An 18,542-nucleotide genomic window follows, 5' to 3' on the forward strand; every position below is an offset into this window, starting at 1 on the left:
AGAGCCTCAGCCCGTCAGTTGAGACTTACATTTTTTTCATATTTTTTATGAGGTTAGAATTACATTTATAATTAATTTAAGATATTATTTTGGGTTTCAATAATCTCTCGTAACATGGAAGTTGCACTTTTAGGATAACTTCCTTGTTCATCTTCCAAATTCTACCGATATTCCCCTTATTTTAAGATATTTAATTATTTATTGATTGAGTGAAAATGATTTTCTTTAATAAAAATGTGTGCTGGTCCCTTGATTAAGGAGGTTGGACTACTTTTTTTTTAAAGAGTAATCCCAAATGGAGTGAAAGGGACTTTTAAGTGATGGAGTGCTGCTGGTAATGGGTGGTGTGCAACTAAGGTCAATATATATTATAGAGAGATTTTATTGCTATACCTAGGGTTGTCAATGGGTACCCATTTACTTGGAGTCGAAATTGAAAACCTTTTTATTGGAACCGATTAGAGTCGGGTCTAAATATGGAACCGACCCGATAGGAACCGGAACCATTAGGTTCTATTTGATGGGTACCCGTGGTACACGAAACCGATTTATTTTGTCATTTATTTTACATTATACATGATTCAAGGTAATCCTATATTTTAAAATTAACATATATAATATAAAATTCTTTAAATTTCATATAAACTAAATATTTGAGTTTAAGACGAGTCATTGCTTTTTAAATTTATTACTTGTAAAGGAAATACATTTTAATATTTGAAAATAAAAGTTATTAAATCATCATTTTAATGGAATAAATTATTATTAAGTTGATACTTTACAAATAATATGTTATTTTTTAGAAGAAATTTTTTATTATAATGATTTTGAAATAATTTTTCTCATTCAATTATTGAGAATCGAAAGTGACGGGTACATGTGCTTTTTTATGGTTTCGATTCCACTTATTTTAAAATTGGAATCGATAAAATATAAAGGTTATGGTTCCAAATATCATAGGAATCGAACCGGAACCGACCCATTGATACCAACCCATTGACACCCCTAGTCATACCAAGTTCACCAAAGAATTAGAACAGATTTTGAAATGATTTCAGTAAAAGTTGGTGTGGGAATAGAAACTCTCATATTTATATTTAGTGGTTCAAAATAATATGAAGTATCTGATTTCCTGTCAAGTTATGCAACCTTCCAATCGATCATTCCAAATTAAGATCTTTCATCATTCATATAAGACAACATGATTGGTACGGAAAATCAGTACGGTACCAACCTAAAGTTTCTAATAAAAGAATAAATAAAATAAATAAAGAAAAAAAATCCTCTCAAATTTCCTCATCCATGCAACATAATGTCCATTACTGAGTCTGAGGATGACGAAGTCAGATCGACAAACCTTCTTACTGCATTTTCATGGCTGCCTCCCCTCTCAAACTTGGAAAAACTGCACTTCTGAAACCCTAACCCTAATTATTCTCTCTCTCCCTCTCTTTCTCTCTCTCTCTCTCTCTCTATACATTTTCATGGCTGCAATGCATTCGTTTCTCCTCTCCTCTCACTAGATCTCTGAAAATCTAAATCCTTTTCTAATTCTTCTCAATTACATCTAATCTCTCTCTCAATCTAATGTCTTCCTCTTCACAAACCCTAGGCGGCACTTCTCGCTCTGGTCGCATTCTCGGTCCTTTACTCGACAAAATCATCAAAAATGTTGCTTGGCGAAGCAACTCTCGCCTCGTCTCCTCCTGCAAATCTGCTCTCGATAAGCTCGGGATCCTCACTGATTCTCCCAATCTCATCTCCAATTCTCCTTTATATGGATTTTCTCGTTTCGATGCAGAATCTGTTCTTCAGCCTCTAATCCTTGCGATTGATTCAGCCTCTGTTAAGGTTGTTGAGATCGTTCTTGAATGTGTTCTTAAATTATTCTCACATGGCTTAATCCATGGTGAGATCGATCTCCCAGGAGAAGACGACAGTCCCTCCATCGAATCTCGCCTCATTGTTTCCTTATGCAAATGTGGTGGGGTTGGTGATGAGGAGATTGAGCTTGAGATGCTGAAGGTTTTGATTTTTGTAATTCGATCACCGTGTGTGTTAATTCGGGGAGATTTGTTGGTTCACATTGTTAAAACCTGCTACAATGTGTATCTTAGCAGCCCGAGTGTCACCAATCAGATCTGCGCGAAAGCGATTCTCGCTCAGATTTTGACAATTGTTTTTAAGAGGGTTGAGGAAGATTTGATGGAGGTGAAGGTTCGGGCGGTTTCTGTTGGTGAATTGTTAGAGCTGTCTGATAAGAATTTGAATGATGGGAACTTGGTTCAATTTGTTCAGAAATTCATCAATGAGGTTATGGAGGGCAGCGAAAAGGCCCCAAATTTGAAACCATTGTCAAGTGTGGAAGTAGAATTGAGAAATGGTGATGTTTCAGAGTCCATGAGAGAGGTGAATGAAGGGGGTGATCAATCTGGTGGTGACAGTAAGATCAGGGAAGATGGGTTCCTTCTTTTCAAGAACTTGTGCAAATTTTCAATGAAGCAAGAAAATTCCGAGGACCATCTTCTCTTGAAAGGCAAAGTTTTGTCTCTAAAGCTGCTAAAGGTTGTGATGGAGAACGCTGGTCCAATTTGGCTAACAAATGATAGGCAAGTCATTTCTATGCTAATTACCAAGTTCTAGAATCTTGACATTGTGCACTAGTTTACTGCACCCTACGCTAACATTGTTTTATTCAAATTTGAAATAACAATATTTCCAATAGCTTACCTCAATTCTTTGGTATTTTAGAAGAAAAAAAAATGTAATTTTTGTAAATGAATACCAAGAAGTGTGATCACAAAAATCTCGTTCAAATATTTTGAAGAATCACTGTTGATTAGTACAGAACCATTCGTATATTCACCATTTTGTTTGAACTTGACCATAATTATCTTTTAGAAGGAGCATGGGATGAAAACCATTTCTATTGTTAATGGATTAGCAATTTGCTGGTAAAGCCAGATGCATATTTCACAAGAAACTTAAAGCTTTGAAGAAAGAATTAAGGAAATGAAGTAAAGAATTTTCTTAGCAGGTTGTATGTGAAGGAATTGATGTTTCAGAGGTAATAATGAAGACAAAAATCTAGACTAAAATGGCTAAAAAGGGGTGATATAAATTCAAAGATTTTCCATGGCATAGCTAATGCTAGAAAGAAACCCATACTCACCTCAAAATGGGTGATGTCGTCATCAAGGAAGAGGTAATTTGGTATCTCATTGTAGAGTACTTATCTAATGAGGAATCTAACTTCCTGATCTCACCTTGATTAGTCAAAATTTGATTGGATTTCTCCGTTAATCTGCAAATTTGTTGGAAAGACATCTGAAGAGAGATTCCTAAAGTATTGGGTGGGATGACAGAATACCATGCTCCTGGTCCATTGATCACAAAAATTAACATCTTTGGAAAAATAGTCTGCCTAGATCATTCTGCTGTTGTGTGTCTCTCTCCCTGTCTCCCCATCTTCATTTTATTATTAAATCAAATATGTTTCTCTATCCTTGTACTTTTGATATGTAAATAATTTTTAATGTTCTTGTTCCAGTGCAGGTTTCTCAGTGCTATCAAGCAGTATCTGTGCTCATCATTGATGAAGAATAGTCCATTGCCTGTTATGAACATTTTCCAGCTTCTATGTTCTGTTTTCATGAGTTTGTTATCAAAGTTCAGATCAGGATTAAAGGCAGAAATCAAAATGTTCTTTCCCATGATTGTTCTCCGAGCCCTCGAAAATGTGATTCAGCCTAGTTTTCTTCATAAACTGACAGTTCTCAACTTGCTGGAGAAGATCTTTCAGGACTCACAGGTCATTGTTGACATTTTTGTGAACTATGACTGTGATGTGGATGCACCAAATATTTTTGAAAGGTATTATCCTCCTAGCTTACATTTTATTTACAATTTCACTAGGCTCCTGTGAAAAAATTGAATTTAACAAGTACCTCCTTAGACACCATTTATTAAATGAATAATTGCCTGTTATCTGTCCAACCACGACATAGCTGCCCAGCTTAACAAGTCAATCCAAACAATCTAATTTTTTGGCCATGGCATTTCACACTATCATTTCTTGTAGTTGTTTTTTAATAAAAAGTATTAAAACCCCTTTAATTCCATCAGATATTTGCAGGATTGTCAATGGACTTGTAAAGACTGCTGTAGGTCCCCCCCCTGGTTCTACCACAACATTGTCTCCAGCCCAAGATACAACTTTCCGGCTTGAATCTGTTAAGTGCTTGGTTGGTATCATTAAATCAATGGGAGCTTGGATGGACCAACAGTTGCAAATTGGAGATCTATATCCATTGAAGAGTCTTGAAAGTGATGTATCAACAGAGAATCACATCACACTTCATGGAGAAGGAGCTAGCCTTGACTATGAGCTGCATTGTGAAGCAAATTCTGAAATATCAGACGCTGCCACACCTGAGCAACACAATGCCTTTAAAATTGAATTTCAGGTCAGGTATTGGTTGAAGAGATATGCCATGATAGTTTCGAGATTGTTATATTATAGAGATACTCCATTTCTAACATACATGTTGCACGCAATCCTCAATGCATGAGGTTGCATTTTGATGAGAATTTATTATATTTCTCCAACTTGATCTCTACTTTAGTATTTACTGTCTTAATATTCTATGTTTATTGAATTTTAATTGGGAATTGACCCCTCTGCTATTTGTTGTGACAATTGTATGTCTTAACCACAGAAAGGAATTTCATTATTCAATCAAAAACCTTCCGAAGGCATCAATTTTCTAATAAGCGCCAAGGAACTTAGTGGTTCTCCAGAAGAAGTTGCTTCATTTCTAAAAAACACTACTGGCTTGAATGCAACCATGATTGGAGACTATTTGGGTGAAAGGGAGGAATTCTCTTTGAAAGTTATGTACGCATATGTGGATTTATTTAATTTTGAAGGGATGAATTTTGGTGAATCCATTATAGTTTTCCTACGGGGCTTCAGATTGCCAGGGGAAGCACATAAGATTGACCGCATCATGGAAAAGTTTGTTGGGCGCTATTGTAAATGCAACCCAAATTCTTTCACAAGTGCGAATACTGCTTACGTTCTTGCTTATTCTGTGATAATGCTCAACATGGACGCACATAATATCATAGTAAAAGACAAGGTGATCTTGATTAAATTGTTCCTATTTTACATTTTGAACAAAGTCACTAATCTTGGAAAACAGTTATTTGTTTCTGTTCTTTTTGGTTTTCTATTGGGGAAGACAAAAATGAAGAAAATATGTATGAAATAGAAATTATAGATAATTAATTCAACATAGTATAAATGTTGGAGATATTTTTTATACATCTTATGCATAATTAAGTTTGAATTCTATAATGACTTCCTGTTTGCATTGGGTTGGTCTTGTTAGATGACTAAGGCTGACTTCATTCGGAAGAACCGAGGAATAGACAATGGGAAAGATTTACCTGAAGAATTTCTGGGCACCCTATATGATCAGATTGTGAAGAATGAAATAAAGATGAATGCTGATTCTTCTGCTCCACAGAACAAGCAGGCAAACTGCTTGAATAAGCTGTTGGGTCTGGAAGGCATAGTCAATCTGGTCACCTGGAAGCAAGATGAAGAAAAACCGTTAGGTGCAGATGGTGTTCTGATTAGGCACATTCAAGAGCAGTTTAAAGCAAAGACTGGGAAATCAGAGTAAGCTAACTTATACCATATGCAAAGGTTGATTTTCTTTTGCAGTACATGGTCTAACAATGGAAAATGACATGTGGTGCATAAGTAGTGGGGTGGCACCCACAATTCTATTGTTCCACCTATGAGATCTTCGAAGCCAATCTCAGCTGGATGATCGTAGCCATCTATTAGATCAACCTTTATCCTGTGTATCTACTACCAGTATCACTGTGTCATTGATAGACCATTCTTATTCTGGATCTTTCTTGTGAAGTACATTCTTTTTTAAATTGCAGGTCTGTCTACTATACCATCACAGATGCAGCAATACTGAGGTTTATGGTGGAGGTTTGCTGGGCTCCAATGCTGGCAGCATTCAGTGTGACTCTTGACCAGAGTGATGACAAGGTAGTCACGTCACAATGTTTACAAGGCTTCAGACATGCTGTGCATGTTACTGCAGTGATGGGCATGCAGACACATCGGGACGCTTTTGTTACATCCATGGCCAAGTTTACATACCTCCATTGTGCTGTAGATATGAAGCAAAAGAATGTTGATGCTGTTAAGGTAAGCATTCAATTGAAGGTGGGGTTTTGATCCCAGGTATGTGGTATTAGTACTCACGGACTTTACTACCTCACTGAGGTGTCACCTACAACTTGCTTCGACTTTCCCTAGTATTCCTCATTTCTATCTACTTTCACTGATATGTATATATATTTTCTTTTAATAGGCAATAATATCAATTGCCATTGAAGATGGTAATTATCTTCAAGAAGCCTGGGAGCACATCTTAACATGTATCTCTCGGTTTGAGCACCTGCAAATCTTGGGAGAGGGTACACCATCTGAAATTTCCTCTTTCACAATACCACACTCTCAAGCAGAAGAGAAAACATTGAAGTCCACAGGTTTTCCATCTCTAAGGAAAAAAGGGAATGCTCTCCAAAACCCAGCTGTAATGGCTGTAGTTCGGGGGGGTTCTTATGATAGTGCTACTTTTGGAGTTAATGCCTCAGGGCCGGTAACTCCAGAACAGATTAATACTTTTATTTCCAATTTGAATCTTCTTGATCAGATAGGGAATTTCGAGCTGAACAACATATTTGCTCATAGCCCAAAGTTGAACAGCAAGGCGATAGTGGCTTTTGTGATGGCCCTTTGCAAAGTTTCCATGGTAGAGTTGCAGTCTCCAACAGATCCTCGCATTTTCAGCCTTACAAAAGTGGTTGAAATTACGTAAGATAAACTTTTTTATAAATTAATGAAACTTCTAACATCCCTAATATTTTTACTATATACCTCCGCAATGTTTCCTTTTTAAGTTTTTCGCAAGGAGAACCAAGGACTGATGAATCTCCCAAGGATATCCATGAGAAAAGTTGCTTAGAAAGAGAGTTTGTTGACATTTGGTTAGGACCAAAAAAATGTGGGCTGAATTTTATTATCACACCGAGACTTCTGTTTGTATCTGCAGGCATTACAACATGAATCGCATCAGATTGGTGTGGTCTCACATATGGAATGTTCTCTCTGATTTCTTTGTGTCAGTTGGGTTTTTAAAAAATCTCTCAGTAGCGATATATGTGATGGATTCATTGCGACAGCTGGCTATGAAGTTCTTAGAGCGTGAGGAGCTGGCAAATTACAATTTCCAGAGTGAATTTCTGAGACCTTTTGTGCTTGTTATGCAAAAAGCCAGCTCTGCAGAAATAAGAGAATTAATTGTTCGCTGTGTCTCACAGATGGTCCTCAGCCGTGTCAATACTTTGAAATCCGGTTGGAAAAGTGTTTTTGCGGTATGTTGAGGTTTTCAACCGTGCATTTTTTCAGAGATTGAAAGACTTATTTCATGAACTCAACTTGCTCAGCTATGAAGCTTGATTCTTGTGAACGACTTTGTGGATTGGTCAAGTTGTGGACTTGATTTAAAAACTAGGAGTATTTGGGTCATTAGCTGATTGGAAAATGCTGGAGTGACCTCAATTCACACTTTGTTGACATGGAGGTTTGTACAGAAGCATTGATGCTTTTCATCGAGATATGAGTGAAAAGCATCAATGGCTGTGTGTGCATCTCCACGTCAGCCAAGTGTGAATTGAGGTCAATCCAGCAGGACTCAATAACCTGCCTTCTTTTTAAAATGTGGATGTTAGAGAATGGAGCAAGTTGAACCTTTTGGACATCTGGTTGCTCACATGATACTGGTTTCATTCTTAGGTTTTTACCACCGCTGCAACTGATGAGCGAAAGAATATTGTCTTATTGGCTTTTGAGACCATGGAGAAAATCATTCGAGATTATTTCCCATACACAACTGAGACGGAGACTACAACTTTCACGGATTGTGTTAGATGTCTCCTTACCTTCACGAATAGTGGATTTAACAATGATATTAACCTCAATGCCATTGCATTCATCCGATTATGTGCCAGAAAACTTGCCGATGGTGGGCTGGTTTGCTATGAGAAGAGCAAAAAAGGTTATGAAGATGCTTCAGATGGACATACTTTCACTGATAAAGATGATCATGTGTACTTTTGGGTTCCTTTGCTCACAGGTAACTTCCAAATTCAGTTTCTAAGCAAAATATTATTTCAGAAATATTAGGTAACTTGGTCAGACTGCAATGACCCCCAACAGAGTCCCAGTCGGTATGCCAAGTGGCAGTATCCACCATTTTATCGGTGGTTTCCTAAGAGATTTTTGACTTTGAAAATTAACTTAGTGTATGAGCATTACCATCCATGGACTTTTTTTTTCCTCTACACTTTTCCTTGTGCTTGTTAGACCCAGAAGAGATATTGGCTTTACCACCAACACCTAGGTGGTTTTGGTGTATTGGTTTCTTCTGATTGCTTAATATAATTCCGTTGGTTGGATGGTTACAATCATCTGATCAAGTTTATTTTGGGCATAAGATATTTCCTGGGTGGATGCCACGGAATGGTGAGCCCCCCCCCCCCCCCCCCCCCCAACACACTTCGTTGCTTATCTGCAACATGTACTGATATTCTGTTGGTAGGCCGTCCTAATTGCCTACCCAAGCACCTTTGATTTCCTCAGGTTTTTTCCTACTGGATCTCTCTTATCAAATATCTTTTTTTCTTTCTTTCAGGATTGTCAAAATTAACATCTGATCCCAGACCAGCCATCAGAAAGAGTGCTCTGGAAGTGCTTTTTAACATTCTAAAGGATCATGGGCATCTTTTCACACGTCGCTTTTGGATTAGTACATTCAAGTCTGTTGTGTTCCCCATATTCACTAACACCCTGGACCGAACAGAAATACATGATATAAATGATGATCAGTTCTCGCCAGGTTCCAAATCCCAACAACTGGAGGGAAATTGGTGGAGTTCTGAAACGTGTATGTTGTCCTTACAGTGTGTCGTGGACCTATATGTTACTTTCTTTGATGTGGTGCGGTCTCAGCTACCAGGTGTTGTATCAGTACTCACAGGTTTCATAAGCAGTCATGGTCAGAGTTCTGCTAGCACCGGGGTTGCAGTATTGGTGCGTTTGGTAGGTAGCTTGGGAAGCAGGCTTTTGGAAGATGAATGGAAAGAGATCTTTCAGGCCTTGAAAGAAGCAGTTGTTTCAACTTTTCCAGGATTTTTAAAGGTTGTTAGAATAATGGATAGCATTGAGGTACCTGATGTTCCTCAAGCAGATGCAGAATCAGAATTATTTTCAGATCATGGGTTCACCAATCATGACGATCTTGGTGATGGTAGTCTGCAAACTGCAGCATATGTAGTTTCTAGAATGAAGAGTCATATTACAGTGCAGCTCCTGATAAAACAGGTGGTCCTCTCTCTCTCTCAAGCCATGCTTCTTATAATTCGTGAGTTCATATCCGCTCACACGTGGGGGTGGGGGTTGGGGGGGGGGGGGGGGGGGTGGAGAATTTCCCTATCAGCTGATCGTAACTGCCCAAGTAAAATTCCAATTTTGGATTGTTCAATTTTTTTGACAGTCCGAAGGACATTGTGTCATTAGCTTTGTTCAACCTGACCAATTTTTTTCTCGGGAATTTTCTGAGGGGGACCTATCAAATGTTGTATTTCGAGTTTCTGAGTGGGACCAGGGTCCGTCACCACTTGTTTCTTCACACAAGATGAAACTATAGTCTTGTGAACCCAAGGTCGTATAAATATCATTTCACATGCTAGGTTTGTAAATTATCCCATTTTTCATGGCCAACTATTTTCAACAGCTGAAACACTAAATTCTTGAACACCATCATTCCAACTACCATAACTCTGCAAGGTATGGATGTGCTCAGAAGTCTTACCGTAAGTAGAGTTACGAACTCAGTCTTTGCCTGGATGGGAGGTTCTTTAGAAGTGCAATGAGATTTAATTTTATGTGAGACCGAATGTAATAGGTTACTAGCAACTGTATCGATTGGTCTTGCCTTTTTTTGTGTGGGGTGTGGGTTGAGTAATGATCTTGCAGATTCAAATGCCAGCGATCCCACCATTCTTGGTGGTGGAACTGTGATTGCATTTTCACGTTTAGTTGCTCGCATGAAGCTCGGCTTTGGAGTTCATGTGTTACTATATGATATGGGCTTGAGAATAGAAACTAGGGGTCATCCTTGAATTTGTTTTGATATTGTTTTTTGTGCCCAAGTATTTAATCTCTTCCCTTACCCCGCTTCTCATCACCATTCATTATTATCTATGGAAAATCTCATTAATTAATGGAGGTCATTAGCTTATGAAGCTAATGGAGATCATTAACTTATGAAGCTAATGGAGTTTCTACATGTAATTATTTTCCTTGTGTAGCAAACTTACTTGACATTGACTGAGCAGTGGATTCTTCTTTTTTGCAGGTCATATCCGAGCTGTATAAAAAACATCAAAATTCCTTATCAGCAGCTAATATTGCAATCCTTGTGGAAATCTTTTCATCTGTTGCATCTCATGCTCATGAACTGAACTCTGAAACCACCTTACAGCTGAAGCTACAGAAAGTGTGCACCATCCTCAAGGTTTCGGATCCACCCATGGTTCACTTTGAAAACGAGTCCTACCAGAATTACCTCAATTTCTTGCAAAGTTTGCTCTCAGACTATGCATCTCCATCTGAAGTGAAGAATGTAGAACCCCAACTAGTAGAAGTATGTGGAAAAATAATACAGATATACTTGAACTGTGCAGAAACTAGATCCTCACTGCAGCGATTGGGTAACCACCAGCGGGCGCTACACTGGGTACTTCCGTTAGATTCACTAAAGAAGGAAGAGCTGGCAGCTCGAACTCCATTAGTAGTGTTAGCGTTACAGGCATTGTGTGGTTTGGAAAGTAACTCCTTTAGGAATTATGTGCCTCATTTTTTCCCATTGTTGGTGGACCTTGTGAGAAGTGAGCACTGCTCTGGTGAAGTGCAGCATGAGCTAAGGAACATGTTTGAGTCATATATTGGTCCAGCGGTAGTGAACTTGTGATATTTAACCAATGGTGTAATTGCCCTGGCTAGAGTATTATGTGAATGATGCAACATTTTTCGTAGAATAAGTGGAGGCGGTAACTGGGTTTCTTGACACAGGAAATTGACTATACATCGAGAGATGCCAAGAAATTTTGCATCTTGCCAGAGCTGCAGCTCAAGAACCAGAGACCATCAATAGTCTGACCTGGAGACATGGCTTCCATCAACTACCATTAACCTTTGGGGAGAAAAAAAGATTATTACATAGGGGTGTAGTAACTTCTGACCAAGATTGTGCCCACTATGCTGCGCTGTATAACATACAATGTGTACAACTTATACAGTGCAAAGGTATGGTCTTGTTTAAATATTCAATTCAATTATTATATTTAGTATGAGAATGTGTTAGCATAATCATCATCAGCCATCACAATTCATTATTCCAAATATTAAATCTGCTAAATGTTCTATTATCTATCTTGGACAAAAGCTTAAATCAAGGCATATTCTTAAAATATTTTCTTATTGTGTTCATCCATATGATTTTTGGCCTCCATTTTGTTATTTTAGATCCTTTCTCCCCTCTTCCTTATTGCCATTTGTTCTTTTTGTTTGTGTCTAAATCATCTTTTAACGTATTCTGATACAACATCGAGAAGTTGATGGCATAAAACAGAACAGAACAGATAGGAGAGCTCCCATGATCAAGATAACTTGTAATGATCTTGATATTAAAAGTTAAAAGAAAAAAGAAAATTCAGATGGACCACATAAAAATGACAAAAAAAAAAAAAAAACCTAAATGGGTAAGAAGCACTAAACAAGTGAAAAATGTGGCCTTTTCTCTTATTTCCAGGCAAAATACAGGATCTTGACAATCCAAACAAAATCCTTGGTCATCCATCGGAATAATATAGGTGTGTGCTCTTCCAATATGAGGGATTACTAGAAAGTTCATCATTCCCTCAAACACTGCAGTAGTCATTATATTAGGAAAATCGTTTTTTTTTTTTTTTTTTAAATACATCACGTCTTTCATGTGTCAACGTCACTAGTGGACCCACTGTTTTCAGAATATAAAGAAAAATTACTGAACACAATCATTAACCCATGACCATTCACTGTTGCTGTATGCACAATATTAGTCGAAGAAAAATGCAAGACCCACCATCCCAGGAACCACATAAACACGGGGAGGGCCAGAGACTCCAGCAACCCAAATTCTGGGTCTAGGCCCTTCAGAATCATATTTTGATTCTACACTTGAATTTACTCGGTTTGAGTTCTACCTACATGCTGGAAACCAGCTTCCAGCACATCCCATAAAAGCCGTAAACTGCCAGTCGCATCAGGTTCTGGCAGCACACGAGGTTTTTACAGACACTACGACAACAGAAGAGCAACCCTTGCTCTTCCCTGATTTTGGCTCCGAGATTTGGAGCAACTTAGACATCTGACTTTGTGGTATCTCTGGCGACCATGACTATGGATGACCTGCAACAACATAAAATAATCTTATTCACAAATTCCATGGCATGAACACTTCAAACTAATGCTACATGATGTCAGAATTCATAAATACTGAGGAAGGTGGGGTTCCCATATTTTCTCCATCTTGATAAAACAGGAATACAGGTTCTTACAGGAATGGTTTATACCTCCTGTCTGGCAGTCCCATTAAATGGCTCACATGGTATAAGTTTCACAAAAAATTATTTGATGACTCATATATCTCATGGACCAACACAATTAACCCAACCCGAATGATCCAAAGAATCCAATCCGATCTCAATCCTCTGTCACTTTCTTTCCTGATAATTGACAAGAATTTGGAATATTGGATTCTAAGGATCACCCAATTGAGTCGCTGCAGCCTTCCAACATTGTGCATTTGGTAATGGTGGTCACGTCTCCTCGGAGACCACTACCTCGCTGGGAGACCACCTGAGTCTGCCAACTTGATACCCATACATCCTTTTTTTTTTTTTTTTTGAAACCTGGCTTAATGAACTACTGGGTAAAAAGTTTAAAATGCTTGCAAACATCATTTATTAGATGGGAAAATCGCATTTTACCTCTAGAATGCGAAGATGACAACTTGCAAGGCTAGATTTGAAGCCTGCCACTCAAGTAGCAGAACTGCCGCTCTTAGTCCTGCTGCAATCTAAGGATGCCTGCAATGAACATTAAGACAATGGTACTTGTGAAAGAAACATAAACATGATGGTCTCCAATTAAAATCAAGTACTCCAAGCAACCAATGGAGAAACAAAATAGCATTTTCTACCTCAAGATGTGATTCATCTCAATATATCCCTCAACCCGTGGTTTGGTCTGAACCGCTACCCTGCGTGAACTTAGGAGAATGAGCAGGAACTATAAACTGTGCTTGTGCTGGAACTGGTGCCGCTACGACTGTTAAATCCATGGAACTAACCTAATTAGGATCCTAGACATGTAGTAGGCTGAAATGTTTTTCAAGGAAATCCTATTCATGTATGTATCATAGTAATAATCATGCCTTTCATATCAACAATGTGGTGTGATAGCACGTGGCAGGCTATTGGGTTTGGAAGATACAAACACAAACCGGATCAACTTATTGAGCAAACAAATAATTTCTATGAGGAAATATTTGCCTGTAGGATATGGTGCTTGAATGGAGGGAATAGGTGCTGCCGTTCCGCCATTGACATTGGGCCCAGGAAATTGCACTATTTGATGACCTGGCATTGCATAACCATGGACTGCCGTATAGCCATGATTGCCAGGAAGAGGTTGACGCAATTGCCCAAATGGGTAAACACCCGAGTTAACTGTCCCAGGAACCCCGTATAGCTGAAGGTATTGCTGACCCACGTAGGGACTGTAGACACTCTGCAACAAAGAAGATAAGACACAAAAATTGCAAGTATTTGTAAGGATAACCCACACTTTCTTTCCCTAATAAAAAGTGAAGTTCAAATTGATAGTGATTTCAGAGTTCTGAACCTGTGGATAGACGTATTCAGGTCCATATGTTGTGTACCTGAAAGAAAAGAAAACCATTGCATTCCTTAAGAATATATTGTTTGTGTGCATTAGAGAGACAACGGGTCATACAGAGAGAATGCGACTTTGAGGTTGTGGGCTCAAGAGCATATTGCCAATACATGTAGCCATTATATAATAATGATTCAGTTTTCCCTATTGTACATGTCGCTCACATGCTCATGGAATAGGACGGTCTAATCAATAGGCCATCTTGTTTATTTTTGACAGCGGTTGCTTGTCATTACCTAAGCATAATAAATTTTGACATATTTCCAAGAATTCCGTGGATTTGTTATTTTGGAATTAAGAGTTAGTTCATCTTCTCGTATTATTGTTGGGGGGATTAATCTTCATAGATCTACCACTCTGTTTAGTCCTCAGCTTTTCACTATCGAGGTTGGAAGAATTAATAGTAGTGTTTAGCCATTTCAAGTTGTAGGGGAGTGTTTCCCATGAACTTTACTTTAGCTTCTATTAAGTTTGGGAGCCTTGTGTCACACCCCTCTTTTATTTTCTTAAAAAAAAGAAAAGGGGCGGGCGGGCGGCGGGGGCTTAGACCCATATCTTAGTTGGTTGACATATTGTAATATAACTTTGGAGTCATGGGTTTCAAATCTAACATACCCACACACACACACACACACACACACACAAAGCTGCTTACATTTTCACCAATATATCCATTTATAATTTGATATTTCCTAGTTGTGGCACTCATCCATTTTAACATCCTTACATTTGCAACACTCAATCTATGAACATGTTGTTTATTTGTTTCCCAACTTCAGCTCCATAAAACATACCTGTTCTTATTGCCCTTTTTTTTTCCTTTTAGTTTGATTAGAATGCATTTTTCACATAATAAAACAACAGACCTTCACTTAGACTATCCAACTCTAATTATACGGACAACCTAATTCTATGAATGTAGGTAAATAAATATTATTCATATTTTTAACTTCTATAAATAATAAAAAAATTAAATTAAATAGGTAAATAACTTATTGCGAAGCCTTTGCCCAAGTGTCTCCCCACCTGAGAGATCTCCATCGCTTAGGTGTTACCTAAAGCTTATGAGTATGTTGCTTCCATTTCGAAGTTCAACTCATCAAGGTTACATTAGTTGGTTCGTCAACAACCCAATATAGATAGACGATGTGTACAATATTTAAACTTAAATTCGAAGTTATGGACACATGTCAATTGTCAGGGATCAAATTAAATTGTTTGGTTACTACATCAAGAAGCAGGTCAACGCAAAACCCTTAGAAAGGGTAGCCAATTTTGATACTTGACTCAATTGTTCTTCATTTTTGCACTAATTGGTACTCGGGACCCAGACAAATGAAGCCAGTTCAAATAGGTCTCAAGTACTTAGGGGATTTGGATTGAGAGAAATAACAGGGTGTTTAACGACAAGATCAGAAGCTCTCATGCAGGTTTTTTATACCTATGGTCTAAGCAAAACATAGAGTTCGCAGGGATTTCTTTTGATGATTTTATTTTTAGATGGGACTCTTTATGTAATTAGTGTTTTTGTTTGTTTCTTTTCCTTGTTGTTCTTTTGAGGCCTTCTCGGCCTCCTTGTATTTGGTTCTCCTCTATATTAGTGAGTTTTGGAACATCACATGAGACCATATGCTCAAGGAAGCACAACTCACCCATATGGAGGATATCCATATCCTTGTTGGTAACTGTAAGAAACTGGTTGGTGGTAAGTGGGGCTTCCAACATACGCTCCGCCGGGGCCTTGCACACTTCCAAAGTAGGGGGTTACTGCCCGCAGACGTCCTATAGGAAGCAAAATTAAAATAGCAAAATATATCAGTATCAAGAAATTCATAGGGATGGAAAAGGCCGGAGATGAAACAACAGAAAATATAACCTAAATTTTTTTTCAATATTCCAATTCATTTTCTGCAGGAAAACAAGGACTTTGATCACCAACACTGCCATAAATCTAATCAAACAGTGGACCATGAAAAGGAAAAGAGACAGGTTATATCTTTAATAGGAAAGATAACATACAAACAAGGAAGTATAAGGCACACATAGGTAGACTCTTGAAGACCGGCCATAAATGTGGTCCATTTGTGGGAGGTTCAAATCCATCAATGATGGTACCGCTTTGATAACAAAAACGACTACACAAGGACGTTAATTATGGTATGGACGCAAGACCTCACAGAAACGTTGATAGAACGCATAAGCTTCGGTGTGGTGTGGTTTCAGAAACAGATAAGGATTACATACTTTGGTAATGAGTCCTATATATTTTTCAATTCTTCAATAGATGAAAAATTAAAGGATCTGAAATCAACAGGAAGGATCGAGAGACTCAATCAATAGTTTTTGATTGTGTAGAAATCAAACATTGATCACACAATTCAATCATGATTTTGTTTCCGTACAAAAAGCATTGTGATTTGTGACAAGTTCGAGTTCAACTTAGTATACTTAATCAAATGGAAAACCTCAATATGGAAACATGATTACAATGGAACCCCACACATGTAAATCCTGAATTAAAAGAATTAAAGGATCTGAAAAGATACCATAAGGTGGAGGTGGTCGAGGCCGTCCAAGTGAAGCCAAATTGCAATTTGCACGCCTACCGTCAATAACAGGACTTGGATCAGCACAAGCCCTCCTTGCAGCATCGGGATCACGAAAAGTCACCTAAAACCCTCCATACAAATCAGACCCCAAGTAAACCAAGTCATCCCCATAATCAATAACACAAAATAAAAGTGCAATCTGCAAGGTTGCAACCACAAATTTGTTTTTTTTTTTGTGTTGTTGGTTCTGTTCTTTTTCTTAATGTAATTGCATACAATATTAGTTTTGAAAGAAACTAGGGATCCAAAAACAAACAAAAAAAACAAATACTCACAAAACCATAGCCTTTTGATCTCCCGGTGTTCCTATCAGTGATCACAACTGCCTCGAGGATTTCTCCAAATTGCTCGAAGTGACGATGCAGTGCCTCGCTCTGTGTCTCCCAGGCCAATCCCCCAACAAAGACCTTTGTATAGGTAGTATCTCCAAAAGGAGAATTCAAGAATTGAAACCCAGAATTGGAACTCGATCCTGATCCTGAACCAGGACCCGGAATCGATTGATAAGCCATGAGATTCCAGCAAAAGAGATCCTAATTCAGAAAAGCCAGAAAGAAGATTCCACTAAAACTTGATCAAATTCAAATAGATCGAGTGACGCTATAGTCGACCCAATAAACCCTAGGCCTCACCTTAGCCTAGAAAACCCTAGATTTTATTGAAACAAGGTAAAAAGTTGTGGAATTCGAAGAAAAGGGAACCTAATTCTGCAAAAAGCTGGATCAAATTCGATGATACAAGGTGGATATTATTAGTCGATCAAGTAAACCACAGTGATCATATTTTAAGGAGAAACCCTATAAAAACCCTAAATTTGAGGACAAATTGGGTCAAAAGGGAGATTGAGTCTGGTGAAATTTGCTGGAATCTAACATGGGTTTTAAAGAAAAAGCTGATCAACAATAGCTGTATAAGAATCAAGAAGAGATTAGCAGACAAAAAAGATGGAATTTTTTTTTCTTAGAAGAGAGAAATGGAAGAGAGTCATCATTTTTTCACAGGAGTGCAAGAGAAATAAAAATTATAAAACCTCTCACGATTCTCAAACAAAGCATACAGGCCAGGGTGTCATTGGGGCCGTGGACCCTTTCCCACCCTCTCTATTTCTAATTCTAATCCCTCTTTTTTTTTTTTATACTAAACCCTAATTTCCCCCTTTAAAATTTTTTTTTATTTAAGTTTTTCAATAATAAATATTTTGTGGTTTTTTAAGTTCCTTTTTTTCACCCACTTTTTCTTTGCCTCATTTTCTTAACCATTTCATTTGCTCTAATCTTTAGGGATTCACTTAAAATGAAATAAGATGAGTGGGTCTTTGTTTGATTATGCACTAGAAATTGTAAAATAAAATTGCAAAGTCTAAGATTTAAAGAAAACATTTCAAACATTCAATAATTTCGCAAGGACACGATAGTTTGTCTGATGGAATATTTTTTGAATTATCTTATTTTCTCAAAGATAGAGGATAAATGAATTGAAGTGGTAAACTCTTGGTCAAATCTTTTTATTTAGTGCTCTTGGATTTTGTCCACCATGCTCTTTAGACCTAAAGGATTTTTCTATTTAGAAAGATTTCAAAGGGGACTTTCTTTGAGGAATTTATAAAATTATTTTTGATTGTTGAGAGAATAAAGAGATATATGGAGTTTTGGTATTTTGTTTTTTTTTGCCTTTTGGACAGTGTTCATGTGTAGGTCTCCTCTTTATATTTTCTTTCCCAATTTATTAAAATATTTATATTTATTATAAAAAAAAACTGTTTCAAAGTTTTTGTTTCACAA

The 18,542-nt window shown here is 37.7% G+C and overlaps 2 protein-coding genes across 4 annotated transcripts; one reads left to right on the plus strand and one right to left on the minus strand.

Moving 5' to 3' along the window:
• Positions 1-1,262: 1,262 nt before the first annotated feature.
• LOC147407745 (brefeldin A-inhibited guanine nucleotide-exchange protein 1-like) lies at positions 1,263-11,505 on the plus strand. Its single transcript, XM_086436471.1, has 11 exons — positions 1,263-2,609; positions 3,556-3,873; positions 4,136-4,466; positions 4,719-5,141; positions 5,394-5,686; positions 5,962-6,235; positions 6,402-6,907; positions 7,146-7,467; positions 7,889-8,228; positions 8,787-9,475; positions 10,512-11,505. The coding sequence occupies exons 1-11, from the start codon at positions 1,588-1,590 to the stop codon at positions 11,124-11,126; spliced, it is 5,133 nt and encodes a 1,710-aa protein (XP_086292597.1). The 5' UTR covers positions 1,263-1,587; the 3' UTR covers positions 11,127-11,505.
• On the minus strand, positions 5,460-17,874 carry LOC147407746 (RNA-binding (RRM/RBD/RNP motifs) family protein). 3 transcript variants are annotated; one of them, XM_086436474.1, is made up of 8 exons: positions 17,037-17,873; positions 16,699-16,822; positions 15,805-15,934; positions 14,102-14,138; positions 13,750-13,987; positions 13,398-13,525; positions 13,186-13,284; positions 5,460-5,593 (listed from the first exon to the last, which is right to left on the minus strand). In XM_086436474.1, the coding sequence occupies exons 1-6, from the start codon at positions 17,271-17,273 to the stop codon at positions 13,428-13,430; spliced, it is 864 nt and encodes a 287-aa protein (XP_086292600.1). In that variant the 5' UTR covers positions 17,274-17,873; the 3' UTR covers positions 5,460-5,593; positions 13,186-13,284; positions 13,398-13,427. The 3 variants fall into 3 exon arrangements, with proteins under 3 accessions (XP_086292600.1, XP_086292601.1, XP_086292598.1); XM_086436475.1 differs by lacking the exon at positions 5,460-5,593 and adding an exon at positions 12,202-12,604 and having other exon boundaries at positions 13,398-13,457; positions 17,037-17,874; XM_086436472.1 differs by lacking the exon at positions 5,460-5,593 and adding an exon at positions 12,202-12,604.
• Positions 17,875-18,542: the final 668 nt, after the last annotated feature.

This window comes from Akebia trifoliata, chromosome 3, assembly GCF_017979445.1.
Source record: "Akebia trifoliata isolate Shusen 1 chromosome 3, ASM1797944v1, whole genome shotgun sequence".
NCBI classification, from domain to species: Eukaryota; Viridiplantae; Streptophyta; class Magnoliopsida; order Ranunculales; family Lardizabalaceae; genus Akebia; species Akebia trifoliata.